Below are 26,150 nucleotides of genomic sequence, written 5' to 3' on the forward strand. Positions count from 1 at the left end.
AATGGGCAGGGAATGTTGCAAGAACGTCGAATATTGTCGTAAAAACTTAAAGCATTTGAACGAGAAGCGCGTTTAATTGACATATTAAGAGATAAATTTAAAAAAATGCCACTTGTGAGATTCGAACCCACGACTCCTTGTCTCTAGTCCGGCGCTTTAACAAACTAAGTTACAGAACAAGTTACGATTTTGCAAACAAAAACCCACTTTCAAAATCGACCCAATCTTCTACGATTCATTTTAATTTTTCTAATCATCGTAGAAATAAACTTATATAAGCTCCTGAATGCTTTCGAATTTTAAGAATTTTTCGATATGCTCAGCACAAAACCGACAAAATGGTCACTTACACGGGAGCGGAATATTTGTCATAACGTCATTTGGTATAAGGTCATTTGGCATAAGGTCATTTGGCATATGGTCACTTGGCATAAAGTCATTTGGCATAACGGTCATTTGGCATAATGGAAATGCACCCTTCTTTATTATGCCAAGTGTCCATTATGCCAAATGTCTTTATTCCAAGTGACATTATGCCAAACGGCCTTATGCCAAATGATGCAAACCCCACTTACACCCCTTTGCATCTGGGACCCTCAGGTGTTCCTCTGCGGAATTCTTCAGTTATGTCTGGAGACTCCTTCAGGATTTCCTTCTGGAATTTTTTCTAGGAATTTCTTCTGGGGATTCCTCCAGGATTTCAACTGGTAATTTCTCTAGAGATTCTTCCGGGGATTCCTTTACGGGTTTCTACTGGGGAATTCAATGGCAGTTCTCTTGTTGCTCCTGTGGGGATTTCGCCAGGAATTGAGTTCTGCTGGGGATTGCTCAAAAAATTCTATGTGTGGATTCCTCCAGGAGTTCCACGTCAAGAATTGTTGCTGTATAAGAGTGGAACAAATGACTCTAAGGTCAATCTGCTATTCAGCTAGTTCTGTTTCTAGAGATCCCTCTGAAAGTTCCTTCTAGGAACTCCCTCATAAGTTCCCTCTGAGAATCCCTCCAGGAGAGATTCGTCCAGAATACTCACTTGCTTCTATCTCAGTTCAGAAGCATGCTCTCAAACAAATGACTCTTAGGTCAACTTTAGCTTAAGAAACCGCTATTCAACTAGTTCTGTTTCTAGAGATCCCTCTGAAAGTTCCCTCTAGGAACTCCCTCATAAGTTCCCTCTGAGAATCCCTCCAGGAATTCCATCTAGAGATTCGTCCAGGAGATTCCTCTACGAATCTCTCTACGAGTTCCTATTGGGGAATTCAATGGAAGTTCCTTCGAGTTCCTCCAGTGGCTTCCTCTGGAGATTCATCCAGAAGATGCTTCTGGAGATTTATGCAGCAGTTTACTCTATGGATTTCTCCAGGAGTTCCTTCTGGAGGTTCTTCGAGGAATCCTCTCTGGGGATCCTATCGGTAATTCATAATGGAGATAACGCCAGTAATTCCCTGAGGATTTCTCCGGAATTTCCGTCTGGAGAAGAATTATGTTTGGAGATTCCGCGAGGAATTCTCTTTTGAGATTTATCTAGGAAATTCTGTTTGGAAATCCCTCCAGAAGTTTATTTTTGGGATATCCCTGGTGTTCCTCCAGGAGAGCCGTTTGGAGACTCCCTACAGAACTCCCTCTAGGAGTAACTTCTGGGAAATATACCAGAATGAATTACTGATGTAATCCTCAGAGTGGATTCCTCTTAGAATCTCCCGAAGGAGTTTCTGGACATAACCACCGATGGAAATCCCGAAGAAACTGAACAATACCTCAAAAGGAACACCTGAAGAAATCTTCAAAAAGAACTTCTGTGAGAATCCTCAGAAATAACTCCTGCAATTACTCCTACGGGTGTCGCTCGAAAAAACTCCGGCAGGAATCCACAGAGGGTCCCCTGGAGAAATCCCCAAAGACACCTGGAGAAATGTCCAGAGGGAACCTCTGTAGGACTTCACAAAACAAATCTCCAGAAGGAAATCCCTAGAAGGAATCCCTAGAGGGAACTTCTAGATAAATCTTGAGAAAGAAGTTCTAGAAGTAAAAGAAACTCTTGGAGGAACTTCTAACGGAATCACCTGAACACCTCATCTAGACAAAACTCTTAAAGAATTCCCCAGAGGAACTCCCGAAAAAAAATCCCTCGTGGTTTTCTTCCTAGGAACTCTCCAGAAATCCTTTGTGGAAGTGCAATTGACCCTTTGAAGACGGAACTTTCCCAAGCGTTATTATGGAGTTTTTTCTACGCTTTTCTGTAGTTTTGGTGGTCAATAGCATTAAAACGGTAGAATATAATGCAGATTTTTTTTTCTGGATATCCTCATTCAAACTACTATTGAGTTTAGATCCTTCAGTCTACGGATGGAACGGTAACTTCCTTCATTATACAAAGCTACGTTTTTTTAATCTGTCATGTCCAATTAGTCTTCTGAAAGGTTAATAGACAATATCAGATCAGTCGAGATAGCATACGTCATCCATACTGTTCTTGAGTGTTGAGTCTGCGGGTGCAACGTTAACTTCTTTCATTATACAAAGCTACGATTTGTAATCTATCAAGTCCAGGAAGTCTTCTGAAAGGTTAATAGACAATATCAGATCAGTCGGGATATCCTAGGTCATCCAAACTGTTCTTGAGTTTAGATCCTAAAGTTTTCGGGTGTAACGGCAACTTCTTTCATTATACAAAGCTACGATTTGTAATCTATCATGCCCAGGAAGTCTTCTGCAAGTTACAGTGGTTGTTTTTATCAACTAAGCTTTATAACAGTAAGGAAGACCATAATATCTCACAAATATATTGTTCCTCTAACTACTTTGTTAAGTACATTGGATTATAAAACACTACTTAACGTAGTGGCAAAAGCTATCATCACAAGTGTAGACCTGAAGCTATGGTCTCCGGAGTAGTGTTGTTGACCTGGAATATCTCAAAACTATCTTGAAATGACTCATGGTATGTCAGGGGGATTACAGATTTCAGTTTAACATTGTGAGATTAACTACTGTTACTATCAAGAGCTTAACTTCAGGATATTTTGGACGACCCTCAAGGTCCCAAAGATTTATAATAATATATAATAGACTTCAGGTTCGTCCAGTTACCGTGATTGATTATGAAACGTTACTCAGTATGTGAGATATAGCTGATGTTACGATTGTAGACCTGAAGTCCTGAACTCAAAGATAGTTTGGCTGACCTGGAACATTCTCATAGTGTCTCTAAATGACATTTGAGATTTCAAGAGCTTCACGGATCTCAGCAGATTATGCTATGCTATTATGTATTTATGGTGAAAACACATAAAGTTTTTCTAGTAGATTTGAAGGACTATATTATAGAACAGTTTGGACGAACCTGAATGTCCCAAAGTTTTATAATAAAAAAGTATACTTCAAATTGGTCCAGTAATCACGAATTAATATGCAATGTTACTCAGTATAGCAGATATGGATGTTGTTACGAGTGTAGAGCTGAAGTCCTGAACGCCAAGGTAGTTTGGCTGACCTGGAATATCCCTAATGTGTCTCTAAATGACATTTGAGATTTCAAGAGCTTCGCGGATCCCAGCAGATTATGCAATACTATTATTTATGGCGAAAACACATCAAGTTCTTCATTTTTTTCGAATTTTGCAAAATATGAGGTTAGGGTTCGATTCTCTCTCCGGAGCGGATAAATTTGCATGGTCGTCCGTTGTCCAGTGGCCCGACATTTTCTCTTCATAACCCTAATAGAACCCTAAAATGTTACTAGGGCTGTCCACGTTCAGGTTGAACACAATGAACGTATCTCTTTTTCCTCATTCTAATGAAATTTTTCCCCATTCTCTCCCCTGTTTGCAGGGTGACGGCCTACCGGAAACCGCCTCCGCGGATACACAGATCCAGACTAAGTGCGTCTGGTGTCAGCAGATCCTGGCCACCACCGATCGCCCAAAACTGCTCGAATGCCTGCACGTGGCGTGCGATCCCTGCATGAAGCAAAAATTCTCCGACCTGCCGCACAACGCCCCGGTCCTATACTGCCCGGTGTGCAAAATGGAATCCCGGATGGAGTTCATCATCGACAATGTGTTCCTCAGCGAAAGCACGGCCGACGACAACCCCGGCAGCGTCGAGTCCACCAAGGACATGATCAAGTGCAGTAGTTGCTCGGACGATGCCATCGCCACGTCATGGTGCGTCGAGTGTGCGGAATTTATCTGTGATAGCTGCGTGCAGGCCCATCAGCGACTGAAAATCACCAAGGAACACACGATCAAACCGAAGGAGGCGGCCTGCAGCGAAACGCCCGGAAGCAGCGGTCTCTCCGGGAAGAGCATCATGTGTCACATACACTCGCAGGTAGGTTTTGGAACGTGATTTTTCACGGCTTAGGGGGAGAGCGAAATGGAAATGAACACGTCTAATGGTGTTGGTAGACACACAGGAACGTGGGTGCGGATAATGTTGTTTAATTTTGTTCTTCCACACGGGTTTCTTGGTGGACCATAACGGGGACAAGGAGAACGTGCCTTTTCGAGTGGGTCGTGTCTGCGCTGAAATCTGCTGGCGGTTGTGAGATGGAACGTGTGATTAGGTTTAGATTGGAACGCCAGTCAGATATCATCGTCTTGCGGGATTTGCGGAACGTGTTTCAAAATTTTGTAGAAATTGTTCATCTGACACGTTTTGATGTTGCTATAGCTGTTTGTTTGATTAGTTTCTTCCTTATTTTTCTCGGAGAAACTACGAGTTTCATGCGAGTTCGTGTTACTAGATCTTGTATGCTTTACCTCACGTGAAATTCAAATGTCGATGAATCTTTTAAGATTAAATTGAACAACTTGTAAAATATTGCACGTAATACAATGACCGTGAATCGCCAAACCACGCTTCTTCCATTAATTTACCCATTTGGTACGCAGATTCATGATAATTTACCAACTATATTATAATATCGGTATCGTCATTTGGCTACCAATATTTATAATGAAAGCTCTCAACATTTACACTCCTTATCCAGCTACTGTACTGCTAAAAGGATTTTCCATCTTGTACCGATTTTTTGAACCCTCTAAGCAAAATGCCTTTTTTTAATTGAGTGTAATCAATTTTGTACCTTTTAATTCCGTCCTGTAATGCTTATTCTTTGACAGATACGCGTATTCTAAAGGAGATTCTCTCCCGTATGTAAAACATAGGGGTAGGTGGGGCATTATGGACACCCGGGGCAGAATGGACACCCTCAATATTTTGAAATATGCGAACTTTTTTGAACTTTTAATGAATGGAGAATAGAGTCCATTTGTCTAAAACGTAGTTTCAGGAAATAAAAATTCGAAATTAAAATTATACTTGATTTTACACGAAAAAGTTGCGTCCTCCGTTTTTTGTGCATGGAAATTATAATTTTCACACCATCTAAAATAAGATTTAGTGATTAATTTATTGCAGGTCGATTAAAACCTAATATTTCTAGAACACATGCAAGTAGTTTTGCTGTATCTACATGCTTAACATGTTTATATTTTCTTCTTTATTATATCAAAAATCAAGTTTGGAAATATCTTCTGCTGCCGGGGCAAAATGGACACTCACCTTTTTGAAAGAAGCGGCAAGGGAAAAATATAACCTAAATCACAAACCAACTAAATTCTTCGATTTCAGTATATTTTCGGTTAAATGTTCACTAAAGTAGACATAGGGTGAAACAAATTGGTCAAAAAACGACAGAAGTGGAAAATAGTTGTTCTAGGCACAGCTGTACATGCCGACAAAAACGAAGCTTTATCCAAAACAGCCTGAATTTAGATTATCTGAACAAAGTTCGGCTTATTATTCATCCATAATAGTTGTTTTGTAATGAAATGACTTTATAGGTATAAATAATGTACGAATTGTAAAAGTCTCATGGTGTTCATATTGCCCCATGGGGGTGTCCATAATGCCCCGTATGCTTGAAGACAGTCATGAAAAACTAACATTTCTCATAACATTTTTTGAAGTGGATAAATCATTTTTCTTCGTGAGCATTCTTATGCAATAGATGCTAAATAGACTTTAAAAGGATACATGTATCAAAAAACTAAACTTTTTTGACATCTTGCCAGGTAAAGTTGGCAAAAACCTTAGGGTGTCCATATTGCCCCGCCTACCCCTATCGTTTGTAAAAAAAAGTTTATCATGCAGTCAACATCTATTACTAGCATGATTACTAGCGTAGCGGATTACTGCTGAATTGGCTGACCTTGTTTACCGCTAATGAGATGTCCGGTCGTGTTCCTTGAGCTAGGTAAATTCAGCATCCCACGGCCTGCTTATAGGGAACGGTCCGCATCGCTTGAATATTCTCATGGGTTCGTGCAGATAATGAGCCATCCAATCGGTCTCCGAGATTCGCAGCTGTTGCCACAGGTCTACAAGTCTCCCAATGGAACCGCTTCAGAGCTTCCTCGATGTATTCTGACTGGTTGAGCTGTAATGCGCCACCCTCGCGGTCGCAAGTAACCCTCAGTCCTAAACATAACTTCGCCGCCCCGAGATCATTCATCTGGAAGCGACTATTCAGGAATTTCTTCAATTTCTCCTTCTAGTCCGAGTTGTTAGTAAAGATCAACAGGTCATCAACATAGATTGTAACGAAAATCATCTGTTTCTTGCTAATCTTGTTCCTACAGACAAGGGTTCACGCTGGAACGGGAAAGTCCAAACTGCCGCATTGTTTAATCTAGCTGTCTATTCCACAGTCTGCTTGACTGTTTCAATCCATATAGCGGCTTTCGTAACTTGCAGATCTTAGGACCGATTTCTTCACCTCGGCTTAACCGGTAAACCAGGCTTACCCATATAGTTAAACCTGGCTTAACGCTTAAGCCATGGTGAAGAAATCGGCCCTTAGTAGTAGTATCTGGCCTTCTCAACGTGGGTCGATTCTGCTGAGGACTGTACGATGATGATGATTTATGCCGTCTCTCCGCATGCACGTTTCCATCGCCGAGTTTACGAATTCCGAGCCATTGTCCAACCTCAAAGTCTTTGATTTTCTTCCAGTCGGTCGTTCAGCCATGGATTTGAAATTCTCTAACACATCTTTGACGATGCTCTTCGACATCAGGAAGTATACGATACACTATGCCCAGGCAGTCGAGAATATTTTCCCGACCGGATCGGGAATCGAACCCGCCTTCTCCGGATTGGCTCTCCATAGCCTTAACCACTAGGCTAACGGGAGACCCTCCCCTAGACCCTAGTTTCTTTGTTACGCAGGTTACACAATCGAATGTCGCTTCCTTCTGAAGTTCCAAATTGTCCACCATGGTTACAAGCCATGGTTGGAGCCGACCTACTGATGATTACAAGTTCATGCTGCATTCGTTCAAGTGCCCTAGTCGTCTGTGCCAGAGCTTTGCTCCATCTTGATCAGTAGCTTTACAGGCATCCGCAGTAAACGTCACCGTCAATCCTTTGCGGCAAATCTTGCTTACTGATGAAAGGTTTGTTGTCAGATTCGGAACATGTAGCAGCTACTGAACTTCAATGGGTCCTTCTTGCAGCTTGAGGTGTTCACCGTATCAATTGGGTGCGTGAAAACTGTCTGCTTCGTGAAATTATCTTCACTTCTCGTCGTGTGGTAGCTCATGGGGAGCTAACTGCCAAGTCGGAAAACCATTCCACTGCATTGCCCTTGCCAACAACCAACATCGTACTCAAACCTTGTTCTTCGGTTTTGAGTGATTGCCAGGTTTTTGTTTCTGAGGGCAATCAGTTACGAGATGTCCAAAGCTTGTTACAGTTTAAACATGATTTGTACTTCTTGTTCAGCACAGGTTTAGTCCGTCGGGCTTGTGCTTCGTATAGAGAGCGCCTTCACTTCCCAAACTAGAAATAGGTCACTTAAAGTCTTGCAGTATCAGTCGAATCAGCCGTCAACGCTAAGCCGGACGCCTGCAGCCCCATGAACACGGGATGATAGTACCGTAAAACGGGGTATCATTGATCAGCGGGGTAACATTGATCGGCATGACCGACCTCATGAAATGTTCAAACAAGCATTTTACATTGAATCAGTTTCTGCTATCGAATGGTATATCGTAATCTGCCATTATTTAGCTATTAAATGACATGTAATTCTTGAAAATTGAATTTCATAAACATGAAAAAAATCGATTTTTCCATAACTATGTTTCGTGACGCAATGAGATACATGGTCAAACATTCATGCATGACATGAATACTAGATACAATATGAGGTTCGAAATCATTGTATTACTTCAATATGATATCCTAGAGTTGAATTTATTGAATGAAACTTTTTTGAAAATGCTCTTTTACAGTAAAATATACGATTTATTAAATGTAGGCTATTAAATCCTTAAGCCATCGCCTACCTTTAGGCGTTATTCGCGGTTTGGAGGATTTTAATCTTGTAATAACTCAAAAAGTACATAACTTGTAAGAATTTGGACAACATATTTGAAATCAGTGACCCCGAATTTAGTAAGTAAGGGTATTTTCAACACAAACGAATATAGCTCACTGACATGATCAATGTTACCCCAAATCAACAAAATCAAAAATTAGATTAAAAAGTCTATTTAAACATGTTTAAAAGTTTTACAATACTTCTTCAAGTAGCTTTACACATAATCAGAGGGCCAGTACTTGTTTTAAAAATATAAACCATGTAACATTTGCATTAACAAGAGAATTATTCAAGAAAGATCGAAAATTCTGATCAATGTTACCCCGGATTACGGTACTTTGGGAGTACGGGCCTCATCAACACCGACGCCAATCACTTCACTTCGAAACCAATTTCACTAAGGTCGTTGGCGGTGGACTCCAAGTTGTCCACGTAATCGTCCCCGGAACTGTGATTCTCCAGCTTCACCGAAGTCAACCGGTCCAACAATCCAAATCTTCGAATTAGTCCGTCGCCATCTTGAAATGCCTTCCGGAGTTTCTCCCATGCGTCTTGAGCACTGATCGCAATTTGGATGAGTCTGAAGTTGTTCTTCTCTAACGTTAAACAAAGCTTTGCCATCGCATGATCATTGGCTTCCGGAACAACTTGCTGGCCCTACGCGGGCTGTACAGCTCTCCACGTACCTTCTCTGGTGACTCAAATGAGAATCTTTATTGAAAACACCCATGAGGAGTAGTTTTGACTACCCTTGAGTTTTTCAATCGCCGGAAGATTCACTGCATTCCCGTAGGCACGAACTACACCGGCGGTTCACACACCGTCACCTGATCCAGTCGCTAAGTCGCCTCTGGATCCGGTTATACCGCTTTTAGTTGTATTCCTCGTCCTACTGCTACCTGGGTCGCTTCTGCTTGAACTCTGTCTTTCTACATCCCTCGGAATCATGGCTGCTTTCTTCATCGAACAGACTTATCTTGATGAACAGGAACATCGATTACTTCAAGCTTTGTTCTAGGCCCAGGGATGGGCTCATTCATTTGCAAAGAGTTACATTCATTTGCTACTATACTACATATCACAGTTCAGAAGCATGAAATCAAAAAACAATGTATGGATTAATTTAACCTTGTAGTTTTATCTAAATGTTCGCCGAATAACATTGCGGTCGCACACACTTACACAAGTCGTGAGCGAGCTGTGAAGGCAACTCTCCACGCGGTGGATATAAATTAACGCCGTGGAGAGTTACGTTTGCTGTCTTCTGTTGACTTTATTATTGATGCTTTGTTCTACAAAGTTTCTGCGTTGCGTTGCGTTGCGTTGCGTGGTAACGGAGTTATTCGTAGATTGCATACTGAAAGTTGTCATGTTTAATCTTTAATACTCCTATTATAATTGCTTATGGAATGCTATTTGGGAAGGAACAGCTATCCAATTAGAGGTTGAAGCAAAAAGACATGAGAACTTTCATTGCCGGCCACGCCCATCTTCTCCGTTACGAGGAAAGGAAAGGATGTGATGATATGACACCTACTTTACGAAAGGCTAGCGACTCACCGGCGCCCCCATAGGTGTCAAGGAATTGGATATTTGGAATGGGTTGATTTGGGAATCACTATAAGCGAATGATGCGACAAGATTCAGATTGTGTAATTGTAATTGGGTAGATCATGTACATAGATGCGTGAGTGTAAGTGTTTAGTATATTTAAACACATTCGTTGGGAGTGACGTAGCTAAAAGATTTTGTCACTCCATTGGCCTTTTTTCTTCAGGGATGGGGCACAGGCATTTTCACTGTGTCCTGGCTTAAGCGCCATTGATCGCTCTCTGAAACGAAAAGAAACACGTTATGTGGATGGGAAGGGATAGTAGGGAAGGGATGATATCTATTTATCGAGATGCCAGCGACTCACCGACGCCCTCGTAAATAGAAAGGAGTTGGGAGTTTGGTGCGGGAATGGTCTGGAATTATGCCACTGGATTATTAGCTCCGAGATAAAATGAATAATATTGTTGAGAAAAGTCACATAATAATAATAGAAGCATGAAACGCTCTCACCGAATTTGAATATTCCAACCGTAGATCCGCTTGAGAAGTGAATTTTCGTACGTCCAAGGGCCTAACGTTAATAGGTGAATCCATTTGAATGACAACTTGGAAATGACCACATCACACGCACTATTTGATCGAAATTTCACTCGAAACATCTGCCTGCTTTCAAGTTTGACACATTAAGGAATCGCGAAATGAAAATACCGAGAGTCTTCCATTAGATCCGAAATCAAAACAGGGCGAAACTGGCGCACTCTTCGTATGTATATAGTTTCTCTATATCGGAAGGATTTGGGAAACAACAGCACATTTCCTTCAAGACCACTGGCAAACATGCATCAACTGTGCAGCGGAAGTCCAGAATCAACCGCCCTTTTTGTCACAGAAGTATTCACGATCAGACAGATTTTCTGACACCCGCACGCGCAACGGAACAATACGCTCCCTTCACTTTCTTCGCAAACAGCCCCGCACAACTAACTGCAGCTCTTCGACGGATCCCTGCTGCCCGGAAAATGAGAACAAACACAACTTGGTGACAACTTTTCATCATCAAATGACACTTTTTCAATAATGATTTTCCAATACACAGCCAAATAAATATCACTGCATTAAATTTTCATGTTAGATAAACTTTGGAAAAAAAATGACGGATAACGCGAGAAAACACGAGGACGAAAATTTTTTGCATCCGTACTCGGGCGCCGCACACTGTGATCCCCACTTTGTTCTACAAAGTTTCTGGTAAACAAAAACTGAAAAAGTGATTTTTGCTACGATGTTTCTAAAGCGAGTTAACAGCATGTCAATGTAGCTGATTGCAAATGAATGATCCCATCTCTGTAAGGGCCCAAGGATGGGAACACTCACTTGCAAAGAATTACACTCACTTGCAGTTTTCTCAGCTCAGAAGCGTGCAATAAACAAACGATGTATGAACGACTTTTGCCTTGTGGTTTTGTCTAAAAGTTTGCCGAATAGAGTAAGAGTCGCACACGCATACCGAAGTCGTTAGGGAGCTGCGAAAGCAACTCCCCACGAGGTGAATGTAAATTACACTCACCTCGTGGAGAGTCGCTTTCACAGCTCTGTCACGACTTTGGGATTCGTGTGCGACCCCTACTCTATTCGGCAAAGTTTTAGACAAAACCACAAAGCAAAAGTCGTCCATACATTCTTTGTTGATTGCACGCTTCTGAGCTGAGAAAACTGCAAGTGAGTGTAATTCTTTGAAAGTGAGTGTTCCCATCCCTGTATGGGCCCATAACCACTTGTGAGTTAATAAAAGATCGACTGGTTTGGTTGAAGCTTGAACATGTAATGAAAATATATTCTATCTAATTACACCTGCCAATCAATTAGGTTACTAAGGTTGCCAAGGGTAGTGAACTATATGCAAAAGTAACTACGTTATCTCAACAGTTTTTCGTGACGGAAGGATTCCAGTAAGAAACATGGGCTATTACTACTAGAAACAGAAAGTCCAAGATCCAAAACCCTTCACGTTGTAGCGAGCTGATGCTACGCGATGTCTGTCGGGCAGCGGTTTGCTTACCTCCAGAAAATTGCTAACAATAGGAACCTTCACAGCTTCGCTTTTTAGCCGAACTGCTTTGACAGAAAATTCAATTTAGAGCCCTAATCAAGAAGCAAGACTGGTACTCCCAACGAGCCTTCAACGCTCACTAGTGGTGTTGACATTAGACTTCATTGTTGATCTGCTTTACCGACAAGCTATTGTACACGATGGATGGTCCAGGCGCGACCGATGTTCTTCTCCCTTCTTCTGACTTTTCCACATGCAAGCAGTAATGTATGATGCTTTTTACACTGAACGAAAACCCCCGCCGTTTAAAGAATGATTTGTCATTCAATAGGATTCAAAATCACAGAATCTCAATTTTGAATGATCATACAGCAGAATGATTTTACAGCGTCCTACTGAATAAAAATCATCCTGTTATTGTATAGAAATTGATACAATCAATGAATGATTTTCTGCTTAGGGGGTGTTGAGATTGATTATCATCCGAAAATCAACTGAAAGGTTTTCCCGCTGTATCCTATATTGAAAATCATCCAATTTTAGTTCGACATCTGTCATTCGTTTGAATCAGTATGGCGAAGTTAGAATTTTTCCAGTCAGTTGTGTTTCGGAGGTTTAGATCGGAGGGAAAAATATTTTAATTAGGGAAGTGGAACCATCTCGGCAGGGGTCCTATTTTGGGCACTTTTCTGCTATAACTCAGCCAATTCTGAACCAATTGACACAATTTTTGGAACGCGATGAGATACGTATAGTATCTAGCCGTGTACAAAATTTCAAGTCAATTGGTTTGGAATTTACTGAGTTATAGCGAAGAGTGCCCAAAATACCGGCCGCTGCCCAAGTGGTTCGCTGCCCTATGTACAATACAAAAGGTAAGAACAGCAATTTTTTATTTGTTTGTTCATTACAGGAATATTAAACATGATCAATTGATCAATTATTATTATTAATTTACAGGATATTTTGCTTCGATATCTCGTCCCGTAACCACGCCAGATCCAAATAAGTATTAATATTATAGCATGTGGATAAATTTAAATATAATATGAATAAATTGAAGAATTGGTTCAATATTTGAGTATTTTTATTGAGGTTTCATTTTCATTCAATTCAATTTTTTACTAAAAATAAACTCACACCAAATGATATCGGAAACGAGATGAATATCATTCATTAATTTTCTTCTCGAAAAGTAATGAAAATCATCCTCTTTTGGAATAACCGTTATTCAAATTGTTTTGATTTTGAAGAAGACTGCATCGAATGAAAATCATCCGATCCTTGTATGAAAATAGGCATGGGGCTCGGATGAGGCAAAAATCATTCAATTCATGGCGGGAATTTTCGTTCAGTGTACCATGCACATCGAAGATTGCACTGCCCAACTCTGTGACCTTGTTTCAGACAATTAAAGCAAAGCTGCTCCTGTGTCACAGTTGTCAATCTCTCTGAAAACCACTTTTGTCTCATCAGGCCATAATCGATAATGTTGTGCTGGTCACCGCAAACAGCACACATTTTCTCTGCTACAGTGCTACATGCTGGGTCGTGGTGGCTTGGAACTTGGGAACAGTTGGTCGAAGTTCCTGCCTTGGGCTTCACTTCACTCTAGTTACACCGTTGCCTTCACATTTTTCCAAAATGAAGCTCTTCGGGGGAAAACTGTTTTCCCACATGCTGTGCGTTGACTTGTCCAGCTTGGATGTCACAAGCGAGATTACTAACTGCTCTAACATGTCCCGTATTTTCTAATTCTGGAACTCGAATGCTATGGCGTGGCGGTCACAATCCTCTACCGGCTAATAAAGTTCCTTGTTCATTTCCTTGAGGTTGACCTCGATTCGTTGCACTAGCATGGTTTCATGCTGCATCAACATTGTTGTCGTGGAGCACTCGATCACTTGTTTTCTGCTATTCCTTTCAGTGATTGGTTTAGATAGTGCAACTTTGTTATCACGAGATCAAAAGTATGAAAGGGCAAGTGGATTAACCCTGGCTCAACGACAGTTTGCCCAAGTTACAGATATCCCAAGTAACATTTTGATGACCAATTAGTCTAATTGATGTTTTGAGAACCGTCATATAACGTAATACCTTTTATTTTGGTTTTATGGTGGTTCTAATAAACACTTTGACTACAAAATGTTAGTTGGAACTGCTTGCATTCTGTGACTCACTCTGACCTAAACGCAAGCTTTTCATCTTGCTACCGAATACACGCAAATTCTCATAAATAGTTAAGAACTCGATGAAGAATTCTTCTAGTTCTTCGCGTTCATCTGGGAACTGTGATTAGAAATTGAAATTGAATTAATCATTATAAGTATCCAGCCGCTTGAGCTACATCTCCAGATGATGCACCGTAGAGTACTGTGAAGTTGTAGAGTTGCAAGCGAGCCTCCTATTCGTTCCAACTTTCCGGGACCCTAACAAAAGGCGGAAACACAAAAGGCGGAATCTCAATAGGCGGAAAATCAAAAGGCAACCTTTCTCAGACATATAACGTAAGGCGGAAAATAACGTTTGGCACAAAAAAGGGCGGAAATTTTGAAAAATGTAACAATTTTGTTATTTAAAAGTTTATTTTTTATTTCAATTATAGGTACATATTTACAGTTATTCGACCTCCGCCTCAATTCCTTTTAACCTTCGCAGCTAAACATAGTGCCATCCCTTCCACGAAATCTATGTTGCTGACAGCTGCAACACTTGTACATTGCTGGACAATGCTCCGATCCATTTCAGCGTTCTCATAATTTCCAATCGGAGCAACGTCTCCCTTCAATATGCAAAGTATCTTACCTTCCGTCTCGTGTTGCTCTTTTCTCAATTCTGTCACTATCCTATGGATACTCAGATGATGGGTACCAACAAGCGAAGACCAACGTCTATGCCACGCTTCGAGCATGTTGGTGGACCGTGGAATACCTTCCGTTACTGGCTTGAAGTTGGACCAGAGGGTTGGGTGAAATAGCGGCCGTCCGTTCCTGTTTCTACCGAGCACGTAGGTTTGTTCAAAATACTCCATGAATCTTGCTAGCTTAACGGGCATCGCTGGTTTTAATTCCTCATAGGCATCAACTATCCGTTCAGCCGGCAAAACGTGAGCGCCTGTAGTTTTTTGATGGCCATAAAAATGGTTACATCGTTTGAGTAATCATTTTTCAGCCCATAGCTGTTAAGTTGGCGTATCAAACTTTGAGAAAAATGGAAATAACATCCGAAGCATTCAGTTTCAGGAAACACATCCCTCACGGAACTTATGATAGCCTTTTCGAAGTCCATGAGCACATACCGTGGTTTCAGACGTATGTTGTTTCTGGCGCAAATGTCCGATAGCGTCTCGAAAGCTTCAGTATAAATCTCCTTTGTCTTCGAACGCAGCAAAAGGAAAACAAGCGGGAGGATTCTTCGATTCAGTCCCTGACCTACTGGAGCATGTATCGAGAAGAGCTGGGTGAACTGTTGGGGTGCCGTGGAAAACGTGCCATCGACCAACCAATAGTCGGCTGCCTGCAAGCGTTAAGGTTGGTCAGCGTCGCGAAAATCAATATTTCGGAATCGCGATCTGCAGCTTCCGTCAATAAAAATGGTTGACCATCGATTGTCTTCTTCAACTCCTCCGGAATGAAAGGGTCTTCATCGGTCCCAGCGTTCAGGTCTCGTAGCTCATTTTGTCTAGCCCTATGAATGAGCATTTTCTGGGCGAATTTCGTCGCACGGGTCTGTACAATCTGCGGGTTCACGGATGATACATCCCGAATAATTTTCGACGGGATATCGCTGGAATCTTTTGATTTCCTCTTCAGCTGGGTCCTGTAGTCCTTTTCTATGGAATCCAGTGGGTTGGGTTCGTGCACGTGCTCCTTTTTCGATAGGATTTCATAGATTCCATTCCTCATCACCGAAACCACGCGACCCTTGCACTGTTCTCCGGTCTGCTTGCCATGCTTGCGTCGCGCGCAGTCCCAATAACCTTTACCGTTTCTCTGAAAAATTGGAAATTAAAAATCAATTTGATATTTTTAACTACGGAGCTGTGCTTTACAAACCTGTTTTAGGGAATTATACAAATATCCATCGACATACAACATTTCTTTATTTTTCTGAGAATACACTATTTTCACAACACTTTCAGCTTCTTCTTCGGAAAATCCGAGAAATTCGGACTCGCTGGAACTCATCGTATACGGGATTCTTGATCTTGATGCCTCGATGGTAAAATGGTGAAAGTAACAAGCAAGGGAAGCTCCTCTTCCTTTTATATCGTTCGGGTTGAGGAAAAATCAGTTGCTAATCAACAAAACATAACGACAAGTGGTATGCTACCAATTTATTTATTGGAAACGAAAAACTTGTGTAGCAACCACTTTTATACTTCTCGCTAAGTACACATATCGTAGTAGACTTATTCAACTTTGACATTTTTTCTACCATAATAAGAATGTAGGCCCAAGCCAGCAGAAAGAGCTTCGACGTAGTTTGCTCAATTAGGAAAAACAATATTCAGGCTTATTCTGCGCGGCGTGTGAGGTGAGACGAGTCGAATGAAGTGACAAAAGTCGACTCGCCCCATTTGATTTACATTAGTCGTCTCACGTCACGTGATACGAAACCGTCCGTCTCACCTCACACGCCGCGCAGAATAAGCCTGATTATTTGAATTGCATATTTTAAGTGATCAGCATCAAAGTATAATCGCTTTTTGGGCCTGGGTTGACGTGCATAAAAGATCTAAACACCCCACATATGAAAGGCTTCTTATAGGAGTAACGCGTGAACAGGACATCAGGTGTGGTTTTACACCACTAGTTCGAACGTTACTAGCCTGAATGGTTCTGTAACACTAGCCCCACTAGTCCAATTGAAACTAGCTCGAATGCCACAAGCCCGAATGTAACATTAGCCCGAATGCTATTAAACGCATTTTGGGAAAAACTGATCAATAAGTTCATCAGAGATTTTTCCTTCTTTCAGTTCTCGGCTATTCTTTCAAGATGTATCGTCGCAAATGTTATAAGCGGCAGCGATTTTTCCTTCTTTGAAACATACACTGTTCTTTCCTGTTTTATTGTTGCCAAGATGGTGATAGACATTCACTAGTGTTATGAAATGATCCTGAATACCAGTAGACCGAATGGTGCACTAGCGGAGCATAAGCAATGCAAAGGCGGAATCTCATAAGGCTAATTTAAATTGGCGGACTTTTTGAACCAGCAGAGCAAACGGCCGGCCGGCCGTTTGCTCTGCTGGTTCAAAAAGTCCGCCAATTTAAATTAGCCTTATGAGATTCCGCCTTTCGTGATTCCGCCTTTTGTGATTCCGCCTTTCGTGCCTAGTCGCCTTTTGTTCATTCTGCCTTTTGAAAATCTGCCTTTTGTTATTCCGCCTTTCGTGTTTCCGCCTTATGCAGGAGACCCTTCTCCAGAAAAGGTCCAACTTTTTTGGAAGTCGACGCAAATTGTGATTTCCTCATAGAATCAGCGAAATGTGGTCAGTAAACACACTTTTTCACGACTTGTAACCATGTGAAAATGTTTGCAATAATTGGAAGCACAATTTGGCATTGAAATTTCAAATTCCCGTAACTAATTTTGGAAATCTTGCTTTCTCGTTTCCATTCCTCCGAAGAGTCGAACTTCGTTTTGAGTTGGATGAAATTTGGAATCACCTTTCTGAACAAATGAAACAATTTTCCTACTTTGTTCGATTCTGACAAGATCTGATAAAAAATACTGCTTACAAAAGTCTCTAGTCAAAATACTCCTTAGTTTATTTTACATCCAGTTTGCGGTGGTGGAGCACGAACAAAACATCAGTTGTGTTTTTGGTTTTCCTTCCCATCAGCCATCTCAATCGCAATACTCCGTCCATCATAATGGTTATAGTTCACATGCATCCACGATCCCACAAAGCATGAAACCAAATAGCATCGGTTTTCGTGGTTTTTCTTCCAAACATTGTCTGGGTTATGAGTTATTTCACAGCAAACCGCGCACCGCAAAAACCTGTCACCGTTGTGTTTCAGTTCGTTCCATTTCCCTCGTTGGTACACATAATGTAGATAGGGAAGTGGAACCATCTCGGCAGGGGTCCTATTTTGGGCACTTTTCTGCTATAACTCAGCCAATTCTGAACCAATTGACACAATTTTTGGAACGCGATTAGATACGTGTAGTATCTAGCCGTGTACAAAATTTCAATTCAATTGGTTTGGAATTGACTGTGTTATAGCGAAGAGTGCCCAAAATACCGGCCGCTGCCCAAGTGGTTCGCTACCCTAATCGAAAACGTACATTTTCTAAAACTTCCGTTTCCCCTCCAGGAAAAACTATCGCTCTACTGCGAGACGTGCGACCGGCTCACGTGTCGCGATTGCCAACTGGTGGACCACCGGGATCACAAGTACAAGTTCGCCAACGAGATTGCCAGCGAAACGCGGAACGCCCTCCAAGGGTTGCTCAGCGAGATCGGCTACAAGAAGGTGCTGCTGTCCAGTGCCATGAAGGTGATAGACGACCGGCAGGCGCTGATAACCGAGAAGAAGAAGGAACTGTCCAAAGAGATTGCCGATCTGGTGGTGAAGCTGACCAACGCCGTGAATCTGCGGGGCAAGCAGCTGGTCTACCGGTTGAATCAGGTTGGTACTCCGAACGGATTTTTCAAACCTTGGTCTAATATTAACACTCGATTTTCTTCGTTTAGGTGTGCGACACAAAGCTACAGGTTCTGAACGAGAAGAAGGAAGCTCTCCAGCTATTATCCGGCCACACGGACCACTGCATCGAGTTTGTACAGTGTGCCCTGGAAAAGGGCAGCGACAGCGCCGTGCTGTACAGTAAAAAGACCCTGGCGAGGCACTTGCAAAAGGTGAAATGTCAGCGAGCCGATATCCCAAATCCGGAGATACCGGTTCGGGTGCAGTTGTTCCTATCGAATGTTCCTGAGCTTCAGAATGGTGAGTTTTTTAATCTGACTCAGACATTTGATCATTTACATTAAACTAATATCTCTCTTTGACAGTCATCGCTCGGATTGGTACAATCCTGGTCGACGGAAAGGTTTACCCACCACCGCCGGGACCGGCCAGTGCAGCCGGTGTTCCACAAGTTCCTGGAGCAGTTCAAAACAGGTCCAAACAGCCCAGTCCTAACATCACACCTCCTCTGCGACCGGGAATGCCCGGTCCAGGAATGACGTCGCTATCTGCCAACAGTTCAAACGGCCCTGGAGGCTTCCCCAATGTGCCACCCATGTACAATGGCAATGGAGGAGTTCCGGTGGGAGGCCCTTTCCCACCCAACCATCCGATGGGACGTTCGTTCGCACAGGAAAACGGTCCCGGAGGTGGTTTCGGACGGTTTCCAATGGGTCCTCCGCATGGGATGCCACCCCAGCAGCACGTCAGTTCCTCCACGCATCCTCAGAATATGGGTGAGTTATGGTCGGATCCTCAGCTAACCCCCTGGTTGTGGTTCTGGGTTCATTCTTGGGGATTTTTTTTTTGTATTATCGGACGGAATAGATCGACGGATTCAAAAATTCGTATCTTTCAATCTAATTCCTTTTTTCATAATACAAAAAATGATCCTATTCATGCTCATCATTTTTTGGTTGAGGCCTGTAATCATTTCGTTATCATAACATTGTTTTTTGTTCGTGTTTTCTTTTCTCCACATCCAAACCCTACTCCTTACCTCCCTGGTGTATATGCTTTCATATCGCTAAAACCTGTACTATATAGATTTACGTAACCTCTTGAGTCATCAAAAACCGAGTGGACCCAACCGTGGTTCGCCCAACAATGCTCCGACTTCGGCTGGCAATGCTAATGTTGGTAATCAATTTAACACAGCTAACTTCATGGGTAGCGTTCCGCCCGGTTCAGCAGGTCCCCAGCACCGGATGGCCGCCCAGATGGGCGGTGCCCCTCCCGGTTATCTAGCGGCCGCAGGCCACCAAAACTTCAATCAAGGACAACCCGGTGGCCCCAACAGCAACGGCATGGGCATGGGTGGCAACAATCCACGGTTCCAGAACTTCCAAAGATTTACCATGCCTCCAGCCGCCATGCGGCACATGATGGGAAATGTAAGTATTCCTGGTCCGGAGAAGACACCCAATTCAATACCTTACTCATTCGTGAAGACTGACCGCTTCCTTTTAATTTTAACCGAAGAATACCTCTACTCTCCTCACACCAAAGCAGCAAGCGGCAATGCGGTATCCCGGCCAGCAGACTCCACCCGGGTACAACCCAAACTCTCCGCAACCCGGCCAAATGCAACCGCAGCATCCGAGTGGGAGCGCCGCCGGAGGCGGTGGCGGAGGGGGAGGCGCCAAGTGGCACATCCCCCAGAACATGCAGGGACAGCAGAATAACGGTAAGAATATACTTTACATGTCTTTTAAAGTCATTTAATCCACTTCATAATCCGCACAGGATTCGGTGGCCCTTCTGGACTGCACCTTTTTGGGAACGGACCCAATGAGTCGTTCAAAATACCCTTGAAATCCCCCGACACAATGCGGAATTCTCTCATGATGAACGGCGGCAATGTAGGCCCGGGAGGCCCCGGAGGTCCCAATCAGATGGCGCACCTCCATCAGCAACAACAACAACATCAACAGCAACAGCAACAACTCCAGCAACAGCAGCAACAAGCAAACCATCACCTCCAGCAGCTGCAGAATGCGCTTCCAAATGTTAGTTCCACCAATCCTAAGACCCCCTCGCCCAGTACGAATGAGGTAAGTTGACGTCGCATACTCAAAACTCAAGACGCTTATGATTCTAAATCCCAACTGCTTTCCAGCCCGGAAAAGACTTTGCCGAATCGATCGACAAAACGTGCGAGGATTCGGTCAACGACCTGATGGCGACCATCGCCAAGCTGGACTCGAACGGTGTCCAGGTCCTGCCGGAGGGTCACCGGGGTAAAACCACCTCGCCGCAGGTGCACAGTTCGACGGATCTCAACAACAGCGGCATGGTGGCCGGTGCCGGCGCCAGCGTCCTGGTGGACGACAAAAGCCTCCCCAAGGAGCTGGACCCAAACGAAGACTGGTGTGCGGTGTGTATGGACGGCGGTGAGCTGATGTGCTGTGATAAGTGTCCCAAAGTGTTCCACCAGACGTGTCACATACCGGTGATCGACAGTCTGCCGGACGAGAGCGAAACCTGGCAGTGTTTGCTGTGCTACAACTTTGCCGATCTGCCACCAGGTAATAAAATGACTAAAGAGATCCTCATATCAGTGTTATCCTTTACATTCACCTTTATTACAGAACCGATGGGTGAAAAGCGAAACATAGGAATCACCCCACTAGAACTGAAAATCCTTCAAAGGATTATACTGGAGCTTTTCTGTCAGTATGAAACGAGCATGCCGTTCCGACATCTGGAGCCGGAAATCAACAAAGCGTACTATGACATTGTGTGCAAGTAAGTTGCGATCTTACCAAACTATGGACTACATTGTTGCATATTTCTAACAATTCTTGTTTCTATTTTAGCCCTATTTCACTAACGATGATTCGGGACAAACTGGAGATGAGCAAATCTGACCACTACACCGATATTGCATCATTCATTGCCGACATCAGGCGATTATTCAACAACGTGTATCTGTTCTATCAGGTGAGTTTAGCCGTCTACTTCCCATGGTTGATTTTCGAATCGAGACAAACAGAATTGGGTGAATATGATGCAGACACATTCTACCGTGGTGACGTTACAACGTTTTGACGCCTTTTCTGTCAGATTTTCCACTATAACTTGTAAATTCGATCATAAACCTTCACATATTTTTGCATATTCGGATTCATTGTAAAATTTCCAATAAGTTGAATCTGTTGAACAGTTAGTTTTTATTGGAAAAGTATGTTGAAAATGGGAATTGATAGCGTGACGTTACAACGTTGTAACGTCACGCTACTCATTCTTAGCGTTAGTTAGACAGATCGTTAGGATTAGTTTGGTCCTAGAAAGAACAATGGAAAGAAGGAGTCATATTACACTAGTTTACAGCATTTTTGAACTCGGTAAGCTGATGACCATTTTTGGTGTAGAATCATGCCCTGAGTTCAAAAACGCGAAAGAAAAAAATTACAGTAGAGCGGAAATTTTTTCGACTTTTCATACAAGGTTGATGATTTGAAATCGATTTTTGTTCTATTTTTAAGCAACGTCGCTCACTTCACACATCTCATTCTTCGTAATCAATGCTCCGATTCAGCTGATTTTTTACTGTAACTCGCCTACATATGATATGTCAAATAAACGTCGAGAAAGAATTTTTAGATTGTTTTTTTCTTATTGAAAAAAATATATTTCTTCATATATTTTTGGAAATTTGGCTAAAATTTAAGGAGATCGGCCCTAAAACTCGCCAATATCTTGAATTTCATCAATCTGACGCAAAACCTGCATTCAGATGATCAAATGGTATTGTATTCAGCTCTTAATTTTTGGAAAAATATTTGAAATTGGTTGAACAAAACGCAAGATATTTGAATTTTAGTAAATTCCATATTTTTAAAAGTTGTAAAACTCGATATTGAGCTAAAACTCAAAAACTGCTCTACTTTAAATTTTTTAAAGCACGGTTTCGAAATCAGCACTAAATTGTGCTTCAAAAAATTTGGTCGTTGACAGAAGTTCACGACTTTCATTTTATTTTGTAAACTAGTGCTACCATTCTTAATTTAGCAGAGTTTCAGCAGGTCTGAGGAGCAATAAAACCTGAAAGAACCGTTTATAAAATAAAGAAGGGTGTGATTCGGGGAAATGGGTCATTCGAGGAAATGTACCATTCGGGGAAACGGCATTCGGGGAATCGGCGTTTGGGGGAAACGACATTCGGGAAAAAGTAGCACAACCGTTTCTCAGTACGTGGGTAACGTTTCGAAATACTCTTCTAGTGTTTCTTCAACTTAGCTGCCATTGTTTTGCCTGTTTGACAGCTGCATAAAGCCATCGCATATTGCCATATTGAGTCAATGTTCATGCTGAAATTTTGCTGCGGAAAATGTAGAACATGTACAAATGGCAAACAGTTCTTCAGATATCAGATCTTTAAGTTTTCTGAATAGTGATACTAATTATGTTGCTGCAATATCTTATGTACATTTGTCAATCATTTATGGGCCAGGAAAATATAGAGCTTTATTGCTTAAATCATGAATGCGCTAGTTTAACCCTTTGGAGACGGATGAGTCACATTAGCCAAACCGAGAAAATCGACGTTTACAAACGTGTTACACCCAGAAAATCCAGTTAAATTGAAAATAATATAATTTTGGTTTTAATTTTACACATTTTACCAAACAAACATGACTATTTTGTTTCTAATGAACAAAAACTGTTTCCGTAAACCTCAGCCGTTCTAAAGTTCTGACATTTACCTCTCAGAGTACAATAGTCTTAGTTGCTCAAAATTTATATAAAATTTCTGCTCTTAAACTGCCCAAAGTAAAATAGCCTCAACCGGTCAAAGCTGTTCAGAAGTTCTGCCACTCAAATCTGTTTACAAGTTCTAACATGTATCTCTCAGATAGCCTCCGCCACTCCGAGCTGTTTAGGAGTTCACCCATGTGTACACAGGGCAATAACTTCAGCCGCTTAAAGCTGTTTGACAATTCGTCGCTCGGAGGTGATTATAGGTTCTGCCATGTACCTTTCGATAGCCTTAGCCGCTCAAAGCTGTTCAAAAGTTCTCAGACTCTGAGCCTCAGAGATGTTGACAACTTCTGCCATGTTTCTCTCAGGAGTTGCTCTAAGTTCTGGTAGGTACCGCTGAGACAGTCTGAGCATCTCAAAAATGTTCAGCCGCTCAAAGCTGTTAACAATTTCTGTCGCTCAGGGGTGTTTACATATTCTGCCATGTATCTCTAAGATAGCTTCACCGCTCAGAACTGTTCAAAATTCTGCTTAGTACCTCTCAGACCGCTCAAATCTGTTCAAACAGTTCTGCCATATACCTTCCACTTCCAGAGTACTGTAGCCTCAGCCCGAGCCTCAGCCACTCAGAGCAGTTCATAGCTGCTAATCTCATTCTCTACCGGATTCTTCAAGTATTCTTCTGGGCGTTCCTCCAGTATTTTTCCGGGATTCTTTTAGGAATTCCTCCCTCTATTACCATAGGGATTCCGTCCGAGATTTCTACAAAGATTTCTCCCTGGATTCCTTCCGGAATTACTTTCCGGATTCCCACACTGATTCCTGCCGGGATTCCCTAATTGATTTCTCCGGAGATTTTTCTTGTAAGTTCTCCTGGAGTTTTTTTTTCATAAATTCCCCAGGGATACTATTAGAAATTTCTTGTGGGATTTTTCCAAGCATTTCTTCCGGAATGTCTCCAGGGCTCCTTTCATGGACTTTTCACTTTCATGGTTTTTACTTTGAGGGATATTTCCCGGATTTTTTTCGGAATTCCTGCAGAGGTTCCTACAGGAATTCCTCCGTGATTCCTCTGGGGATTCATTAATCAATTCCACCCGGGATTCCTTCCAGGATTCTTTCAGGGATTTTTTCTGGGAATTATCCCGGGATTCCGTCATTAATTGCCCAAAGCTAATTATGTAAATACGTGAAACATTACAGATGCTTAATCAAATAGAGCATCTTATAGTGGAACATTACAAATGCGTAATACATTAGGACAAGACATGCACATACATTGTGCCCTGCACCCTAGTGGATAACAATTTCCGAACCCAGGATGACGAAGTGTCATAATTGTTGTTGGCCCATCAGTCAATCCTCAATAGTGTTTTGTCTGGCAGGATGCTCTAGGAATTTCTAATGCTAAGGGGGCATGCTTATCGATCATTGAAACCAACTTTTTCGCTACTCACCAAAACAAAAGCGCCACCGTATATAGACTGTATAACACAGTGACAGTAGTCGAGTTACGCCAGACACACAAGGCTACGCTGCCCCTCTTCGCATGTCAGTCACATGTTGTTTTTCAAAGTGCCTATGTTGTGCACTTAAACTCCAAATATTTTCAAAAAAATGTATTCAATTCATGAATAAACTTCTCGTCAGGGATGTTTTCGATCACCTGGCAGTCGTTTGACTTATTTGTCCATAACTCAGTTCAGAAGCCTAACATTGAAAATGTTGTGTTCGATAAAGTTATAGATTAGTGTTTTTCCTATAATTATCACTAAGGAAGGAAGCCATATTCTAACTTTCATATATACGGCGCTAGAGCGCTAGTACTACCTACTTATACTAAATGATCGAAAAATCCGATCGTTTAGTAGGAGTAGGTGGTGCTAACACTTTTACACCATAAATATTAGAGTTAAAATATGGCGTCCTTGGTGATATAGGGTGTCCCAGAAAGTATGGGCACAACTTTGCAGCTCTGCCATTTGGGAATGGATGCATAAACAAACTTTATTTTCACACATATCCTACCTTAATATGTCAACATCAAATGCCAATCATTTAAATTTGCATTTCACACTTCGTTTGAATGCGGTAGAACATTTCCTGAAAGACCTTTTAAAGCTTCTGCACAAATTGCTATATTTTTCAATAACATCGCTTAACAAATTGTTTTCCACGCATGAAATTAAGCTCGATAAAAATTTCAAAAAATATATCCGTGTATTTCTACATGCGTATCTTTTATACAACCCTAAGTTCGAATTGAAAACATATACTTTTCAACCTGAAAAATGAATTGAAACACCAAAATCGATATCTTTGGAAACCTGTTTTTCTAATAGTTGAAAACAAGCTTCTGAATATATATCACAACATGCAGAAAATTACATTTTAATTTCACTATAAGTTCAATAAATGCTCCAGCTTTATAAAGTGTAGATTGAATTGTTTTTACTCTCGCCAAAACATGTTTTAAAACTCGAATGTCTGTGGGCATGTCTAATCCAGAAATAAAAAAGGCGAAATTTTCAGTTTTCTCAAAATTATGATTTGCTCGTACGCACAATCAGAACATATTTTTATAAAAAAATTCAATCAACTATCTGAGGAAACATGTTTTCGAATGTATCATGTGAAAAAAATTCGAAAAAAATGTTTCGAATTTGGATAGTTGACAAAACCGTAAAAAAGTAGTTTGTGCAGAAGTTTTTAAAGATGTTTTTCCATTTTAATCGTTCTGCATATAGAAACCA

The 26,150-nt window shown here is 41.8% G+C and overlaps 2 protein-coding genes across 8 annotated transcripts in view; both read left to right on the top strand.

The window, feature by feature from the left end:
- Positions 1-26,150, top strand: part of LOC109410892 (calcyclin-binding protein) — a 325,423-nt gene that overhangs the window by 224,938 nt on the left and 74,335 nt on the right. The window lies entirely within an intron of this gene.
- The window catches only part of LOC109410890 (E3 ubiquitin-protein ligase TRIM33), a 253,811-nt gene that overhangs the window by 222,598 nt on the left and 5,063 nt on the right, over positions 1-26,150 (top strand). For 2 of the 7 annotated variants that reach the window (XM_029874452.2, XM_029874471.2), the window contains 10 exons: positions 3,829-4,329; positions 18,322-18,636; positions 18,702-18,954; positions 19,020-19,430; positions 19,741-20,087; positions 20,176-20,380; positions 20,440-20,747; positions 20,813-21,221; positions 21,285-21,441; positions 21,513-21,636. In XM_029874452.2, coding sequence (XP_029730312.2) covers positions 3,829-4,329; positions 18,322-18,636; positions 18,702-18,954; positions 19,020-19,430; positions 19,741-20,087; positions 20,176-20,380; positions 20,440-20,747; positions 20,813-21,221; positions 21,285-21,441; positions 21,513-21,636 — 3,030 coding nt within the window. The remainder of the gene's footprint in view (positions 1-3,828; positions 4,330-18,321; positions 18,637-18,701; positions 18,955-19,019; positions 19,431-19,740; positions 20,088-20,175; positions 20,381-20,439; positions 20,748-20,812; positions 21,222-21,284; positions 21,442-21,512; positions 21,637-26,150) is intronic. The other 5 variants (XM_062859021.1, XM_062859017.1, XM_062859018.1 and 2 more) reach the window with 5 other exon arrangements.

Source organism: Aedes albopictus, chromosome 3, assembly GCF_035046485.1.
Source record: "Aedes albopictus strain Foshan chromosome 3, AalbF5, whole genome shotgun sequence".
Lineage (NCBI taxonomy): Eukaryota > Metazoa > Arthropoda > Insecta > Diptera > Culicidae > Aedes > Aedes albopictus.